The 17,563-nt window shown below is 47.7% G+C and overlaps 1 protein-coding gene and 1 pseudogene across 1 annotated transcript in view; both read left to right on the top strand.

The window, feature by feature from the left end:
• NALF2 (NALCN channel auxiliary factor 2) overlaps positions 1-16,176 on the top strand; it is a 29,591-nt gene extending 13,415 nt beyond the window's left edge. The window contains exons 2-3 of the mRNA XM_070785176.1: positions 12,778-12,949; positions 13,311-16,176. Of these exons, the coding sequence (XP_070641277.1) occupies positions 12,778-12,949; positions 13,311-13,693 (555 nt within the window). The 3' untranslated portion in view covers positions 13,694-16,176. The remainder of the gene's footprint in view (positions 1-12,777; positions 12,950-13,310) is intronic.
• LOC139181310 (coenzyme Q-binding protein COQ10 homolog B, mitochondrial pseudogene) lies at positions 1,026-4,260 on the top strand (annotated as a pseudogene).
• Positions 16,177-17,563: the final 1,387 nt, after the last annotated feature.

Raw genomic sequence — 17,563 nt, 5'->3', positions numbered from 1 at the left:
CTTAATACTCAATTGAGATCAACAACACTTTCCCTTAGGAGGAGGAAAAGGTAATTTGGGAGCAGGAGGTGACGTGTTCAGTGTGGAGGTGGAAAGTTAGGAGCCAGAAGGCAACTGGAGAGATTCTAGTGAGTGAGAACACAGAGACATGCTCAGGTAGGAGAGGGAAGAGCCAGAGGTGGAAAGACTCCAAAGCCTTTATTTACCTCACCCTCAGAGACCAAGCACAACTGACAGGTCCTTTCATTGGGTCTCTGTTCTCCCCAGCCTGTCGTCTGTTTAGCAAGGTTCTGTGTTTGAGGATGGAAGTAAGGTAACGGCAAGGAGCTGGTTTCAGAATGATCCCTGCAGGAAACTGAAGATACCTGCCTGAGCCTGAGCCCAGGATTAGCAACGTGTGGCAGACAGGCATGCCTGTGAGTGGGCAATGGGATTTCATGCCCAGCACATTTGTGTGCAGCTCAAATGAAGCTATGGTTGTCAGTGTCACAGTGGCACCATTTCTGTGGGTGGGTAGCCTGCACCGCTTGGGTACAGAGGCCACCAAAGTTCCCCTCCTCTCACACTAGTTCTTCTCTTTGGCTATGGGACCACTCATTAATTTCATTGGCCTGTTAACCTGGCCCAAGCCCATGGCCCAGACAGTGGTGATGGAATAGATGATCCACGACTAGACACTAGGACCTGGGGTTTGGGGGCTGAGTCTGGTAAGGTTGATCAGGTCAAGTGTTGGGGACTTTGTTTTGTTGTTTTTGAAGTTCATGGCTGCATTAGTTTATATTCTTATTTTATTTTCATTTTATCAAAGTAATATATGTTCATAATTTTAAAAGACATATTAGCTACACATATATACTGAATCTTCAGTATAGACACTTAGCTTTTTCTTTTGATATTTATTGTCACATTTTTTATGATGTGCCAATACTGCTGCTATTTTTTGACTTTTCTGTTTGAAATATCTTTATGCACGTGAAGATACACACATATACATATATACATATGTATATCTATCACATATATACATATATATATCCTTGTAGCATCTGTCTTTTAAATTATATATAATATAATATCTTTTAAATAATAAATAGCAATCTCAATGCTTATAATTAAAGCAGAAGCCCTCTGTTCCAACCCTAAGCCTCATTCTTCAGAGTCAAATACTTCTAAACTTCTTAGCTGTTTCTTGTGATATGTACCTCCACATCTCTAAATAGTATGCTATTATTTCTTGATTTTTTTCTGATTTAAATATGTACTGACTTTAAGGAGCCTAATAGGCTACAGTCCATGGGGTCGCAAAGAGTTGGACATGACTGAGTGACTTCACTTTCACTTTATAGAGGGGTATTTAGTTGTCTTACTACCAGCAGCACCATATGCACACTCCTCTCATATATCCAATATTGTCATATCATAATTTCTGGTTTTAACAGTATTCCATATTTATATCATTAGGATTATAAATATTGTTCATAGCTGAGTCATGTAGAATACTGTGATTATATTTTCTTCCTTGGCCAACTTGTTTTCCTGGAGTTAATAATTGCCTCTTTTTTCCCCCATTTGCTTAGTTTTCTATTATTTTTTTTTTTTGCTAATGCATTCCCAATTTCTCCATCAAAGCTGTAAAATGCATGTGACACATTACATAACCATTACTTCCATCCTTTTCTTGGAGATCTCCACCTTCCTCCAGTCTGGACTAGTTGCTGGAGGCTTGGCTTTTAAGCGGTTGGATTTCAAGCACTTAGCAAGCATCTCTTCTGTACACCTAGTTCCTTGTGAAGTCCTGAGGGAAATACACAGATATGTAAGATACAACCCCTGTCCTCAGGGAGCCTACAGTCCCAAGAATGTTAATAATTTATTCAGATATCTCACCAGAAGGCTTGAGCGCCTTCCAGGGACTTTGATCTAAGCTATGTCTTTGATCCCACACTCTAGGCAGAACTTCCTCCCTCCATCTCCACTAAATTATCAGAAGAATACAATATAGTCTCCTAGAGAGTAAATGTGTTCTTAGACTGTATTAACAGAAACAGAACTTCTAGGATTGGAAGGCTGATATTTCTACTTGACTCTGTTGATAAACTCTGTCTAGGGATTGCATTCAGTTGCAAGGGACATGGAAAAATAGGAACTTGTCAGAAGATGATGATGGCATGGCAGCTTGGACCAGTCAGAGGGCCCTGAAAACGGTGGTTTTGGGATGTTGTCCAAAGTTGGCTGTAGCAGCCAGAGCCCCGGCTCCAGCACAGTATACTGATGAGCAGAACTCTTCCACTACACTCTTCAGTTTTGCCTAAGGAGATATATGCAAGAACTTTCTTCAGAATCACTGCACCATTAATAAACAGAAGAAAAAAATATTCAGAGAGGAGAATTATAGGATGTTCTATGCAGGAAATGTATGATGTGGTATTAGGAATGGAGGATTACAAGCATTTTGCTCCTTGGTGCAAAAAAACAGATGTAATATCAAGGAGATCTGAATACTGCAAAACATGATTAGAAATTGGGTTTCTACCTGCAGTGGAGCACTATATATCAGTAGTAACCTTAGTGTAACCACATTTGGTAAAGGCATACTGTGCTGATGGGAAGCTCTTCAATCATTTGGAGACTGTTTGGCATTTTAGCCCAGGTCTTCCTGGCTACCCAAGAACTTCTACTTTGGATTTTTTCAATTTCTCTTGAATTTTGCAAACTTCTACCACAGCTTGCCACATGGTTTTTCAATGAAGTTGTAAAGCAGATGGTGTCTGCCTTTGAAAGAAGAGCGTGTAAGTGTATGGTCCAGAAACAAATATGCTTCAGGAATTAGTGCTTCATGAAGTTCATTGCACATAAAGAGGAAAACAAAGTGGTCACCTACTTGCAACTAGTTTATTTACTTTTAGAAAGTGCTTTCATCATTTGCTTTTAGAAGTCAGAAAAAGTGAAAGAAAGTGAAGTCGCTCAGTTGTGTCCGACTCTTTGCAACCCCATGGACTCTAGCCCACCAGGCTCCTCTGTCCATGGGATTTTTCCAGGCAAGAGTACTGGAGTGGGTTGCCATTTCCTTCTCCAGAGGATCTTTCCAGCCCAGGGATCGAACCCAGGTCTCCCACATTGTAGGCAGACACTTTAACGTCTGAGCCACCAGGGAAGTCAGAAAGCATTTGTCAAACCCAACTTTGATTATAAACTTGTACCTTTGAAAATTTGCACTTGAAATATGAAACCACGTGTATGTAGAATTTAATCAAGTTTAATTCAGACTAATATGTATATTAGCATATTTATAATAATGGGGTGTCATCACTGTTGCTAGAATACTGACATCACTCTTCTGAACAGAAATCAAAACTGTAAATTTAAACCTTTTAATTATCATGTCACCTGAAGAGGCTGGTTGAGATACTCATGAAGTGTGTATAATATTAACCATATCATGTTTAAATTATTAAATTCAGACTATTTATAACTTATTGTTTTAGGGCCTGCCTCATGGCTTAGGATATTGAGTAGTCATCAGACAAAGTAAAACTTTGACTTAAAAATATTGTTAATGAAGGTTCCCTGGCACTTTTCTTATTTTTAAATTGTTCCTATGGGTAGTGTAGATAATTCAATGTTAAACTGAGCTTAGCTTCCAGATAAATAATTTTTTGTTGAGTGGTCCAGAGTTTTAAGCTACTTTTGTCTTTGTTTGCAACCCTCTCCCCAGTCCTTTGACTGCTATTTTAATAATGCTGAATCAGTGTCAAATTTTGTCTATAGCAATGGACAATAAATGAAGATAAGTCGGTTGATATGTCTACAGCACCATGCATCCTTATTTTCTATTTATTGTGTGAATTCACTTTCAATAATGTATTTCAAACTGATATTTTTGTAAACAAATCAATGTAAGGACTGAAGTGGTAACTTAATAAAGTTAATCTGTTTAAAAAAAAGAAAAAAATAGGAATTTGTCTGAATAGGAACAACCAGGATAAAACAGAAATGGAAACTACATCCCCCAAAATAGTTGAAAAACTAGTTTGGCTTCTTGGAAAAGTAGTGTACACATAGCTCTCTCCATTTTTTTCCCCTCACATTCCCTTTTAAATTGGTTTCTGTCCCCACTGCTCCACTGAAACTGCTCTCACCATGATGAAACTGCCAGCGTGTCCTCATCTGCTGACCACTCTTACTCTTTGGAACTTTCTTCCCTAATTTACAGAATGCCGCTCTTCTGTTTCTTCTCCAAGCTCTTTAACCACTCCCTCGTCTTCATCACACTCCCTTCTCCTACCTACCCCCAAATGTTAATGTTTTCCAGGGCTGCGCTGTTGGTCCTTTTCTCTATGTGTTCATTCTCCCTAGGCAACATCCTCTACTTCTTTGGCTTCCGCCATTGCTTTATAGGTCAGAGTGAGCTAGGTTGTGCTGTGAAAGAAAGAAAGAAAGTGAAGTAGCTCAGTCGACTCTGTGACTCTGTGTCCGACTCTGTGACTCCATGGACTGTAGCCCACCAGGCTCCTCCATTCATGGAATTTTCCAGGCAAGAGTACTGGAGTGGGTTGCCATTTCCTTCTCCAGGGGATCTTCCTGACCCAGGGATCGAACCCAGGTCTCCCGCATTGCAGGCAGATGCTTTTACCGTCTGAGCCACCAGGGAATTCCCAAATATCAGAGGCTTATCACAACAGTTATTTCTTGCTCATAATACATGTCCAAAACAGGTCATCACGGAGCATCTGTTCATGATAGTCACCAAGAGACCTAGGCTAGTAAAAGATCCATTTCAACATCACTTCCACAGTCAGCAGCAGAGGGAAGAGAATGTGGCAAATCATATTCCAGCTTCTTAAAGCTTCTCCCCAGAAGTGATCCAGGTCACTTCAACTCACATTTCATTGGCCAAAGTCTTATGGCCACAGCTGATTTCAAAAGGTGTGGGAAAGTATAGTCCTACTATGTTCCTAGTGATTAACTCCTTAACCATTGGTAACTCCCAAACCTTTATCTCTAGCCCAGACCCTCCTTCAGAATGCAGACCATTATGTCCAACTGTCTCCTTGACATTATACCTTGCCTAGTATATATTGACCTATACTTCAAAGTCAGCATGACCAAAAACTGAATTCATCTTCTTGACCCCCAAATCTACTTCTCCTCCTGCTTTCCCTTCCTTAATGAAACTACTATTCATCCTGCCATGCAAACAAGAAACCTGGTAGTCATCTTGACCCCCTCCCTCACCCTCAATCCCCATATCCCTAATTTACCTCTTCTCATATCCATCCCCTTCTCTCCATTTTTAACTCTGCTGCTACTGCTTCAGTTGAGGCCTCCATCGTCTCTCACTCAGATTGTTGCAATAGTCTCCTAGCTGATCTCTCTACCTCCAGTCTTGATGCCTATAATCCATCATCCACATTTTCAGAACATAAATCTAAAAAGTTAGTCATAGAAGTGATAAGCAGTTTTAAAAAGCAGTTATTTAAAACTCACGAAAGGTTCTCTGTTGCCTATAGGATGAAGCCTGGCATCCAGAACATATCATAATATATTATGATATTATGTCCATGGCCTTCCTCTGCAGCCTGATCTCCCATCATGGCCCCCTTCGTATCCTCTAACTATGCTGAACTACCAACAGTGTCTGAACCTGGCAGTATTTCAAACCCCCAGGCCTTTATACCTGCTTATTCCTTTGCTTTAAGTGCACTTATTCCTGCCATATTCTATCCAGTGAACTTCAACTCATTTTTTCTAAGCCCCAACTCTAGCCTCTCCCATGTGGAGATATTTTCCTATGCTTCACCCCTCAAAACACAGTTGATCCTTCCTCCCTTTATGGGATCACTTGTACCAAGTACATACTACTTATTACAGTGACTTCTAATGATTGATACACAGGGTTATCTCTCCTGCTCCTTAAAGATAGCAATCTTGTCTTCCCTATCTCTATCATCTTTAGTTCTCCAGCACAGTGCCAGGCACTCAAACGTGTTCAAACGTGATCATTGCAGGAAAAAAATGAATTGGAAGACCTGATCTGATTCAAGGAAGTTTACAAATACCTCCTGCAGGGCTGGCATGGAGACAGGAAGTTTATGGCCCCAGAAGAGCTAGTAGGAGCCATGAGTAATGCCACAGAGAGGCATTATGTCAGCTCAAAAGGAGAAAGAATTCTTTAATTGTGAGAGTTGTCTGAAGATACGGGCTTCCCTAGGAGAATGTGTGCTATGACAAGAGGTTTACAGTCAGTAGCTGGATAAGATGTGGCAGTGATGTTGGGGTGGAACTTCCAACAGCAGATAGGGAGGTGGGGTTATGGTTGTCACAGTCCTTTCCATTCCTGCATGGTCATGAACCTGCCTCCTTGCTCACCTGATTGATACGGGTCCTCTAGGCTCCTTCGGAGAGCTGCTCTTGCACCAGGGACACCACTTCTGCACCGACCAGGCTGCCCCTGGTCTTGGAGCAGGTGGCCTAAGGGACTTGGAGGCGACTGGCCCTCTGGAACTACACTGGCTCTGGGTTCATATATACCTCTCCAGCTATCTACCCTGACTTTCCTCCAGGCCAGGCCAGGCCACTCTGACTCATGACTGCTCATTCTCAGCAGCAGGAAAGCTATTGCTTATTTTTACAGCCACTTAAGTAAAGCCATGTCACCCACCTGCATTTGCGCTGTAATGCCTCTAATCTCAGTCTGACTTTGCCAGTCCCAAAGAACTACTCCCAGAATTATGTCCATTATCTCCCTCCCTGGGTTGGAGAGATTGACTTTAACCTTACCCTGTTCTGATCCAACTCTTTGAAAGCCCAGAATCAGGAATAGGGGCACGTGGCTCTTTTCAGACCTACCCACGGAGGTCCTTCACACAATGCTAGGTGTGGACTCAGTGCGAAGAGACATCGGGTTAGTCATCAGAGTAATTCCCTTCTAGTCCTGGCTTTATATTAATAGTTGATTTCTTGCATGTTTCTGAGTTGGCTGAAACAAATCCCTTTTCTCGGCCTCCGTTTCCCCTTAGGTAAAATCTAGGGGCAGGGTGTTTACTGTGTGCTGTGGACAGTGGGTTTCATCCCCAAGCCCAGCCCAGACTACCACTCTTCCTGTACAGTCTCTGCAGCTGCAGCTCCTGGCCAAGTGTCCCAGGGGTGCGTTAGGACAACAAGCAACGATGAAGAGAAGGTCTATTGGGAGTATTTGGATGGGAAAACTGGCCCTAGGGAGGAAAGCAAGTTGGAATCCAAGAAGGAAACTGCCGACTTTCTGGTTGGCAGGAACTGAAGCTCTCCTTTCTGGAGGTTTTCTGGCCCCCAAAACAAGGAGTCCAGGGTGGCCTCCTCTTCTTAAACCTTCTGGCCCCAAGTCTTGGCTGTGGGCTGTGTATGTATACACACACTCGTGTGCATTCCTGCAGCACCGTGGGGGCCTGGACAAGTCACCTGCTTCTTCCCAGAAGAGCATAAGAATGAGAATGCCTGGGCCAGGGCTGCACGCCAGGGAGCAGGAAGTTAAGGCTCTTTAGGTCCTCCTGCTCCCCCCTAAACTAGCAGCTGCAGAGCCCAGGATGGGTGGGGATCCCTCTCATCTTACCCGCTCCCATTTCAAGAGTGGTTTAACAGCCCAGCCGGGAGGAGGGGTGGGATAGCCTTCTCAGCTTCCTTTTTGGGTTAATTGGTGTTCCCTCTAGTTACTCCCTGCTTCCTTCCCCTCCCAGTTCCCATAGCAACTTGGCTGTATCTGCCAGAACTTGAGTGAGCCCAGCAGCGGCCTGCTGGACGTGGGGAAGGGGCTTCTGTAGGGAAAAGAGGTCACTGCCAGGTCAAAGCTTCCACCCCACCCATTGTCTGCTGCTACTTCAAAGGTCCAGGATGCTTAAGCACAGTGCACAGGGCGTGATAAAGAAGCCTTTCCTGCCAGAGCTGGAGTTTGAAGAAAAGCCCAGAGCAGTCCTGGTTCTCCTCAGCTGTCCTCCCCTCCCCACACACCTGTGTCCTGAGTTTAGAATGCAGTCACTGATAGGATGGTCCAGTAGGAAGAACCCTGGAGTTGGAATCGAGAAACTGGGTTTCAAGTTCCTCTCTCTGCCACTATTTAGTGTGACTGTAGACAAGTCCTTCCCCCCTTTTCTGAGCCTCAGTTCCCTCAGTTATAAAATAAAGTGAGGCTAAGATCTCTGCATATTAAAATTACCTGAGCTGTTTTGAAAAACTCTAGATGTGTAGGTTCCACCCACAAGGATTCTAACTGCTTGGTCTGGAGTGCGATGTAAGCCAAGCAGAAGCATTTTTAAAAGACTGAGTGATTCTAATATGCAGCCAGAATTGAGAAACAAGCAAAAGATCTCCAAGGGTCTCCCAACTGACTGCTGTCTGGTTCTGAGACATTTCTTCCTTTGCCCTGCATGCCCCGTCTCCAGCCAGCCCTACAAGTCTCGAACCTGGCTCTCTCAGCTCTGCCCCTTCCTTGTGGATGAATGCCCAGGACCCCTGCAGCTGCCCAAGCAACACAATCCCCTCTGGCTCAGTCCTAACACTGATGAGATGAGGCAAGTGACTTAAGCCTGTCTAAGGAAGAGGGCTGCAGAGACTAAGGCAGGCTTGCTGTCCAGGTGGTCGTCCTGAAAGCCAGACTTTTCATCTGAGAAGGACCCCAGCCCCTCTTAAAGCATGTGGACCAGTGCAGTGACCTCAGCTGGCCATCTGCTGAGCCAAGGAACTGGATTGCCTCTCAGCCCCTTCTTCCTCCATTCCCCTCACTAGTTCCTTGCCTGTTCCTGCCTTGCCACCCACAGGCCTGGTGTCTTCCTCAGGCAATCTGCTCACCCACTTGTTGCCATGGTGACTCTGGGGGGTGGGGCTTGAGGGAGGGTCATCTAACTAAGGAGAAAGGCCTCCCTCCCACAATCAGGCCACCCCTCTTCCTGCCTCACCTCCCTCAACTCCCTCCCTCTCTCTTAGGGCAGAGGCGGGGAGTGCCAGCCACCAGTGCCTGCTGTTAAGCTAATTGCAGTTGCCTGGGAGGAGGGCTGACCCTCCACTGCAACCTCCTCACCTGGGAGCAGGAATATTGAACCAGAATCGCGCAGGGAGAATCCCGAGGGGGCCTCTGAACCCCAGTGGTGGAGGACTGGGCTGTTCCACACAGTCCAGGGTGAGGGTGGAGGTAGACTCTGGGTCCAGTCTGTAGAGATTGGGGAAGAGGCTGTGGACAGAGAGATTTCTCTTGGAACTCTGGGGCCCACAGGATGGAGGGGGGTCTCTGAGGTCCTGGGGCCCTTAGCATTACAGGTTTCTTTTTGTCTTTTCTTTCTTTCTTCCCCGTATCCTTCTGCTCTCTTATCCCTCTTTCTTATCTCGGTTCTCCTCTGCTCCCATCTTATTCACCTTCCATATTCCCATGCTGGCTCTTAAACCCTCTTTCTTACTCCTTTCTTGCCTCTCCTCTTCACAGCCCCTCTTCCACCTCTCCTGTACCTCACCGCTATCCCCTACTCTTTCTTACCCTTCATCTTCTCTTACCCTCACCACACCTGTCTGCTTCCCTTATACCCTCCATCTCTCATTCCCCTGCTTCCTCCTCAACCCTTTTTTTCCTATCCTGCAAGTACCACCATTTCTCCCCTTCCATCTCCCTACTCTTTATTGCCCTCTCTTTCTTCCTCTCCTGCTCCCTTGTGCTGCTGACCCCACTACCACTCTCTCCAACCCCTGAGCCCCTCTCCTGCCACTCCAGATCCCTCTTCCCCTGCCTCTTACCTTTACTTGTCCCTTTCCACCCTCCTTCCACTCCCTTCTCACTCCATTGCACAGACCTTTTATCCCAATAATTTCACTCTTAAGAGTTTATGTAAATAAAATTTAACACAAGTATTCAAGAGAGATGTGTATAGACCTATTCACTGAAGCATTGTTTGTGATAGTAAAAACCTGGAAATAAATGTCCATTTACAAGAAATTGGTATCCTTTGCACTTCATTCATACAAAACCATTCTCCATTCCTCCAACACATTGTACATTGCACTCACGTCCGTACCTTTGCTTAAGCTGTTGCCTCAGTCCAAAATGCCCTTTTGTCTCTCTCCCATCTCTGCCCTTCTCATCCAAAATCCTACTTTGAATCCCTGCTCAACTCTCATCCCCTTATTGAAATCTTTCTCAGCTTTCCTATTTACTTCCCTCCCTTGGCCAGTGATTTAACTTCTCTTGTAGAAAATGTGCCATAGTTTCAAGTTAGATGAAACCGGAGTTTCTCTGAGAGTAGGGACATGTCCTCATATACTCGTCTGGTTCATTGCATTAGCACTTGTGTTTTTTACATACATTGCACTGAGTACACAATGGTCAGTAAGACACGCCTACATCCGCTTTCATGCAACTCACATTGTAGTGAGGCTGACAGAGAAGAAACAAGGATGCCGACAAACTCATACTTGTGGCGAAGAAACAGTTAAAGAAAAGAATGATGAGGGGTCATTCTCTAGCTAGAGTGGTCAGAAAGACCCGCTCTGAGGAGATAACATTTGAACTGAGGCTTCAAAGTTGAGAAGGACCCAGGCAGACCAGAAATGGGTAATCAAGAGCATATCAGGCCAAGAGAACAGTGTGTGCCAAGGCCCCAAGGTGGGAAGAAGTAGGGCATGTTCAAGGAAAAGAAAGAAATCCTCAGCATGTGGAGCATGATGAGCTGGAAAGGAGAGGTAGAAAATGAGGTTGGAGAGACAGGCAGAGGCCACATTATGCAGGAATTTGAAGTCTGTGGTTGAAAGTTTGGATTTTATTCTAAATGCATTGAAGGATATGAAGCAAGGGAGTAACATGATCAAATGTCATATTGAGATCCCTCTTACTCTTGTGTAAACAGTCGATTCAAAAGAGCATAAGTGGAGGCAGCGAGGCCACATAGGAGACTGTCATAGAGGTGACGGATGACAATGGCCTGCACAGAGTCATGGACATAGAGGGAGACTTGGCATGCCTTGCTGATAGACTGTGTGTGGGAATGCCTATTAAGAGAGACATGATGAAAAAAAAAAAAAGAGAGAGAGAGACATGATGGCCGACACCTAAGTTTCTGGCTTGAATATTCAGATGCATGGTTGTGACACTTAACTGAAGTGGTCAAGACTTAGTGGTGTGGGCAGATTTGGAGTTAAAAAAAAGAGGATAGGAGCTAAATTTTAAGATTTAGAGCATGTTAAACTTGAGAGGCCAGTGAGATAGCAAAGCCGTGTTCCTCAGGAGGATAATTTGCACCACAACGCACTACCACCACACCCCTGCCCCCACTTTGGAAAAGGCCAGTGTGGGGTTACATTGCCAAAATCCAGGTTCACAGTGGAGTTATTTGCATTTGAGTGTACATGTTTAATGTCTGTAAGAAGCTCTGACCATGTTGCTCAGAGTGTGGTGGAAAGGCCTCTGGAAGCAAAATAACCTGGACCCTTGTTCCAAAGGCAGATTCCTGAGCCCTCCTCTGTCCTCTTGAAGCTGAATTGGAGGGGGCCATCTGCCTATTTAACAAGTATCCCAGGGGATTCTGAGGCACACTGAAGTCAGAGAGCCATTGCTACAAGAAGCAACTGAAGACATGAGGACTGGATGTGGGCATGGCTCTGGGCATCCTGTTAAAATGCAGGTCTGACTTGTCAGGTCTGGGGCAGGGCCTGGGAATCTGCACTTTTCACAAGCTCCTCAGTGATGGTGATGCTGCTGGTCCAGGTCCACACTTTCAGGAGCAAGAAGTTAGATCAGTGGTTCTCAATGGGAGATGGTTTTGTGTCCCTTGCCCCCCACCCTGCTCAGGGGATATTTCGCAATGGGCAGAGACAATGGGGAGGTGGAGGATGTGACTGGGTAGAGGCAAGGAATGCTGCTCAATATTCTACAGTGCACAGAACAGCCCACACTACAAAGAATCCTGCAGTCCAAAATGTCAGGAGTGTCACCATTGAGGAACTCTGGTCTTGATGATAGCCAAAGAGCACAGTGCAGGAAACCTTTCTTAGCTGGGACCCAGTGCCTGGTAGGAGAGGGCTAGATGAGGGGCAGAAAGTAGACACGTGAAGTGAAATGGCCAAGCAAAGTTTGAAGCAAATGAAATGTGGTGTCTGCTCCACTCCAAGGCCGAAGCCAACAGGACAGAGCATGGATTAAGTAGAGCTTGAAGGCACATCTGGTGCTTAGTAAGGCAGATTCCTGTTTTTATTAAAAAATAACCTCCCACATTGGCACTGCACTATAGAATTTACAAAACGTTTTCATACGTCATATTATTTGATCCACACAACACCTTAATGAGACAGAGCAAAAATTATCCTCTCCATCTCTTTTCTTGAGTTTAGAAACTTAACACCATCAGCCAAAGAAATGTTTGCTGAATCGAAAGCAAGTGAAATTTACCTCAATATAAGTAACCTCAGAGAAGTCAGGACATCTCTTGGGACCAGCTATAACATGGTGCAGTTGGTTGGGATGACTGGTAAGACCGTTTCCAGCTCAGATACAGGAGTCATTTTGTGATTTTACCAGTGAATAAATTAAAAGTCTTCGATTACTACAGACTGGGGACTCTGAGTTCTGGCTATGAAACGTGAGATTTTGGGGTAGGAGGTAGTGGTTTTGACCCAAACCCTTCTTCCCCAGTCCCTGGATCTTAGGGTCGACTTAGTAAGCACACAATACCCTCCCCCAACAGACTACAGGTACACCCCTCCTCATCACTTTCCTCTGACGCCGGAAGGGGCTGGCGCCTGGGCTGACGCTCTTTCCTCTCCCCACAGGCTGTCTACAAGGCCTGGCTGTGCTCAGAATACTTCAGCGTGACCCAGCAGGAATGCCAGCGCTGGGTGCCCTGCAAGCAATACTGCCTGGAGGTGCAGACCCGATGCCCCTTTATCCTCCCTGACAATGAGGAAATGGTATACGGAGGGCTCCCTGGCTTTATCTGTACAGGTAAAGACAGGGCCCTGGGAGAGGGGGGAGGCTGGGGGCCCAAGGCAGGCACCAGGTTAGGGCTGTGGGTGGGGAGGACAACAGGGAAGTTGGGTTAGGGGAAGGTTAGTGGCTGCCGGAGTGGGTAGTGAGGCCCCAGGTGGGGATGGGATGAAGTAGAATAGGGCCAGGGAGTTATCCCAGAGAAACTATCTGGGGTCCCTGGGAAATAGTGTTCAGAAAGGGATGGTACTAAGGGACAGGGGGCAGAGTCTTGGGCAGGACTGCCAGAGCAGCCCCAGCTTTGACAATCACCTCTCTCGGAAAGGCAAAGCCAGCAGCCCCCTTAGCACCCCACCCTGCCTTCCTTATCCATTGGCAGGGTTGCTGGATACTTCACCAAAGCGGCCAGAAACCAAGTGCTGCGACGTGCAGTGGATCTCCTGTGAGTCGGAGAAGAAGTTCAAGGAGTCTGAAGCCCCCAAAACCCACCACCAGCAATTCCACCACTCTTATTTCCACCACTACCACCAACAGTACCACCACTACCACCCCCGCCACGAGCCCCCAGGCCGTCTCGGCCACAAGCCCTCCCTGCTGCCGGTTTCTGGGGGCTCCCGCCTCAGCCCCAGCAGGATCCGGCTCTACATCCTTGTCCTCGTGCTCCTGCATACCATGGTGTCCTTCTCCAGCAGCCAGAGTGGTGGGGGACCGGGCCTGGAGGCACTGCCTGCCCTAGATGAGGGCCTGGCTCGGGAGGAGTGACCGCAGGGAGGGAGATCAGACCTCCACCACGCACTGACATCAACTCCAGCCCCCCCCAGGGGGAGGGGGAGGGGGCCCCTCCCATGGGAGGTGTAGGACCAGGTGGGGGGCGGGGGAAATGGGGGGTCACACATCACCCCCGACCAACCCCCACCCCAAAAGCAGCTCCAACAGAGCTGCCAAAGGGCCCCAGGAAACTGCAAAACTCATCCGGGAGAAAAAGGCAGGAGCAGCAGGTGCCCCCCCAGGCTCCATATATGGAGCTTAGCCAAAAGAAAAGGGGAGGGGGTCGGGGCTGGAAATGCCCACCCCTACTGAGAGCCCTGACCCCAGGGAAGAAGGCTGCTTATCTGGTCTTGGCCCTGCAGGGAATGTTGGGGGGCACAGAGGGGAGAAACTCTTTTCCCCCTCTGCATTCCTTTTGTTGCCACGATCCTTAATTCCCTCCTGCCCATACTCCTACAGGCAATGGCAGACGATGCAGTGGCCTTCCTCACGCTCCAGCGCCCCTTGTCCCACGGTGGGGGGCCCGCCACAGGGAAGGACCAGGCTGGGACATGAGGTGTATGCAGTTGCGGCTAGGTCGGGGCCCCAGTTAAGCTGTGCCCCAGCACCCTAGGTGATAGGAATAGTGGAGGGTGGGAGTGGAGCGGAGAGAAGAACACAGAGGGCTTAGAAAGATGGCTGAATGGCCTGTCGCCACCTGGCCCTGGGGAAGCAGATGATCAGTAGTGAGGCAGGCTCAAGGACACCGCCCCAAGTCAGAAAAAGTTGCAAAAGGAGCCCTCTGGGGAAAGAGCACAGGGACTGGGGTCTTGGGCCTTGAAACAGAAGGCTGAGGGCACATGGTCAGACTGCCACTGTCTGAAGGGCCATATCTTACAGAAGGTGCACATACTCCCAAGGGCCACTCTTGCCCTGGAGATCTTGGCCTTGGGGCCAAAGATGTTTCCCTTTCTGATCTCCACGGGGAGGAGGGACTTAAGCCCAAGAGGGTCAGGCCTGGCCTGGGTCCCCAAACTCCCCCAACTCATCCTAGCCCAGGCCTCCATGAAGGAAACCCTGGTGGTGGTGCCCCAGGGCTTTCCAGAGATGAGCCTCCCATCCCCAACCTGTCCCCATTCCCAGCCTACCAAAGAGTATTTATCCCTTCCAATCCCTGACCCCGTGGGTTACTTCCCTAATTGTGGAACCACCAGACTGCTCCTCACCCTATAGCGGGGTCCCCTAATCCAACCACCCTTGCCCCTTGCTGGAGAAAGTCCAGAAACTGGCAAGAGGACCCACTGGATAAAGACAATGTGCTGTGGTCCCTTGGCCAAGAGACTTGAAGTGTTTAGTCAAGCCACAGTGCTGCCCGAGAGAAGAGGCCTGCAGAGAGCCTTGGGGGCCATCAGCCTGGTGCTGATCTCCTGGGAGTGAAAGGCCTGGGACATCTACAAACCAACAGGCACAGACAAGAAAGGGAGCCACAACTATGTTTCTGGGACAGGCCAGGTGGCTTTCAGTGCCGGAAGGGCCTGTGTCTGGGATGAGATGCCAGTGAGTTAGGTGGGGGGTGGGTGATGGTGGACCTGGAGCTACATTGGCAAAACCAAGAGGGGGACAGCTGGAATTGGTTGGCTGAGGGCTAAATAAGAGACCTCAGTAGTAGAGAGGAAATCATTCAGGGGCCTCAGCAGGGTCCCCAAATAGGCTTTGTGAGACTGCAGAGTCCTTCCATGCCAGGTTTCCCATTTCTCACAGCGTGTCCCTCCACCCACCCCCAGCCCTGTGCCCTGCCCTCACACTCCCTGTTCGGCCTTCAGCATTTCAGGCCTAGCCACATACCCCATCCCTAGAGTGCTCTTTTCAGCTGGGGAGGGTAAGAGGTGCTGGCTCCTTTCCAGAGATGCTTCTGTAGCCGTGAGAGACCCTAGGTACTGCCTTCTAATTCCTGCATCCTCAAGAGGGGAAAAGGGACTGGGAAGTAAAGGGAGGGCCTTAGGGCCCCAGGAAATGGACCCTTGGAGACTTCTACCCCCTCTTCCCCCTCACCAAGTGCCCAGGAGACCCCTGGCTCAGACCAGCCCAGGGCCTTGCCCAGTGGCAGGGGAAAGGGGCACCTCACTCCACTTCGAAGTCATTTGACTGTCCCCATCCACCCCACTGCCCAGATCTTCCACCACCCCTCCAGCTGCCTCTGCCCTTCGTCACAGGCAGCAGAGCTGGGCAGCTTTCTTACGCCATTTTCTACACTGTGCTTCATGAGTAGGACTTTCTTGCACTAGTTCCTATGACTGAGTCTCCAAGTCGGATTCCTAGTAGTCCCCATCCCTTCCTCCCTCACCTGGCTATGATTCACTTGTTGCCCTACCCCTGCCTCTGTGTTTCGGTGAGAGTCTGTATGTGTACCGCTTTCTGTTTTGTTGCATTGTGGGGCAGAGGCCTCTCTGCTCTTGTTTAACCCCATAAAGAAATAAATGGTAAAGAGTTGATGATAACCCTCCCTTGATGGTTTTGTTCCATGGCATCAAAATTGCCGGAGGAAAAAGTCTATGGCTTGGAGAGGAGGCGGGACCAGGAGATGCTGACCCCTCTGCCCCGCTGCTTGTTGGCTCAAGTCTCAGAAAAAAAAGAGTAACCTCTGTAGCAGGCCATTCTAGAGAAGGAAGTCCAAATTCAACCTGGAGCAGGGATCAGGCAGATAAGTGTGAGTGAAGGAAGTGGGCCAGGCTGGGCTGAAGTACAGACACCAGGGCTGGCAGTGGTGACAAGTTCAGGGTGCAGGCATCTACATGGACAGCTCAAGTCAAGGACTGACTTGTGGGAATGTGGGCCCAATGATGACATCTCATTCTTCAAGAGATATCAAGGCTTGAGATTTTTATGTGAAGCCTTGAATGTTGAAATGTTGGCTCAAGTCTAAAACAAACAAAAAAACCCACATACCTCTCTGTGGGCTAAATATGCAGGCCCCACATGGCCTAGGGATTAGCAGTTGTTCACCTTCATGGCAGCCTTTGTTCCTAGTCTCCCAGCCTCATCTCTCCCACACCACCTGACCAGGCCCATCTTCCCATCCCAGGTGGGAAAGTGCTCAGGTAGCAGAGGAGAGGCGGCAGACAGAGCCCTCCATCACAGCCACATTCTCACATACCCGAGACAGGGGAGAGTGTGACCTAGGAGGGAATCTTGGCATCCTCACTGAGCTGCCGAATTTCTTCACTGAGGAAACCCAAGTGCCCCAACTCCCCTAGAAAGCAGCAGAGTATGGAGTTTAGGGCGCAGTCTCTGGACTCCGAGTGTATGAGTTCACAACTTGGCATGAATTCCTTGACTTCCTTGAGCCTTCGTGTCCTTATCTAGCCGGGTTATTGTGAGAATTAGATGATAGACATCAAGGGCTCTGCACAGCAGCTGGCATGAAGGAGCTGCTGAACTATGGGTCATTATTATTGTCATCAGTCTCTTAGTCTTTCAACTCTTTCCTTGACCTCCACCTAAAACAGTCACCAAGTTCTGTCAACTCCTCCGGTGTAATGTGCCAAATCCTTCCCCTCTTTCCCACCCCTGCCTCCCCGGTTAGCCACTTCAGGCCCTCTGCAACTTTCATCTGGTCTACTACAATACCTCCCAACTAATGTCTTGTTCGATTACTCCGATTCTGATCCATCTTCCCCAGCACTACCTGCTTTGGCATTTAGGAGGCACACTATAAATATTTTGTGAAAGAACTGCTGTGGTAAAGTACACATCTAATCTTCCCAAAGAGAACATATTACACCTATGATCAAAAACATCAGATGGCTCCACATTGCCTGTAGAATCAAGTTTAAACTTCCTAGCAAGACTTTCAAGCCTCTTTGGATTCTAATTCCCATCCAACCA

The sequence above is a fragment of the Bos indicus genome, chromosome X (assembly GCF_029378745.1).
Source record: "Bos indicus isolate NIAB-ARS_2022 breed Sahiwal x Tharparkar chromosome X, NIAB-ARS_B.indTharparkar_mat_pri_1.0, whole genome shotgun sequence".
Taxonomy (NCBI): Eukaryota; Metazoa; Chordata; class Mammalia; order Artiodactyla; family Bovidae; genus Bos; species Bos indicus.
Note: the sequence above shows the minus strand (reverse complement) of the source record. Positions and strands in the feature narration are given on the sequence as shown.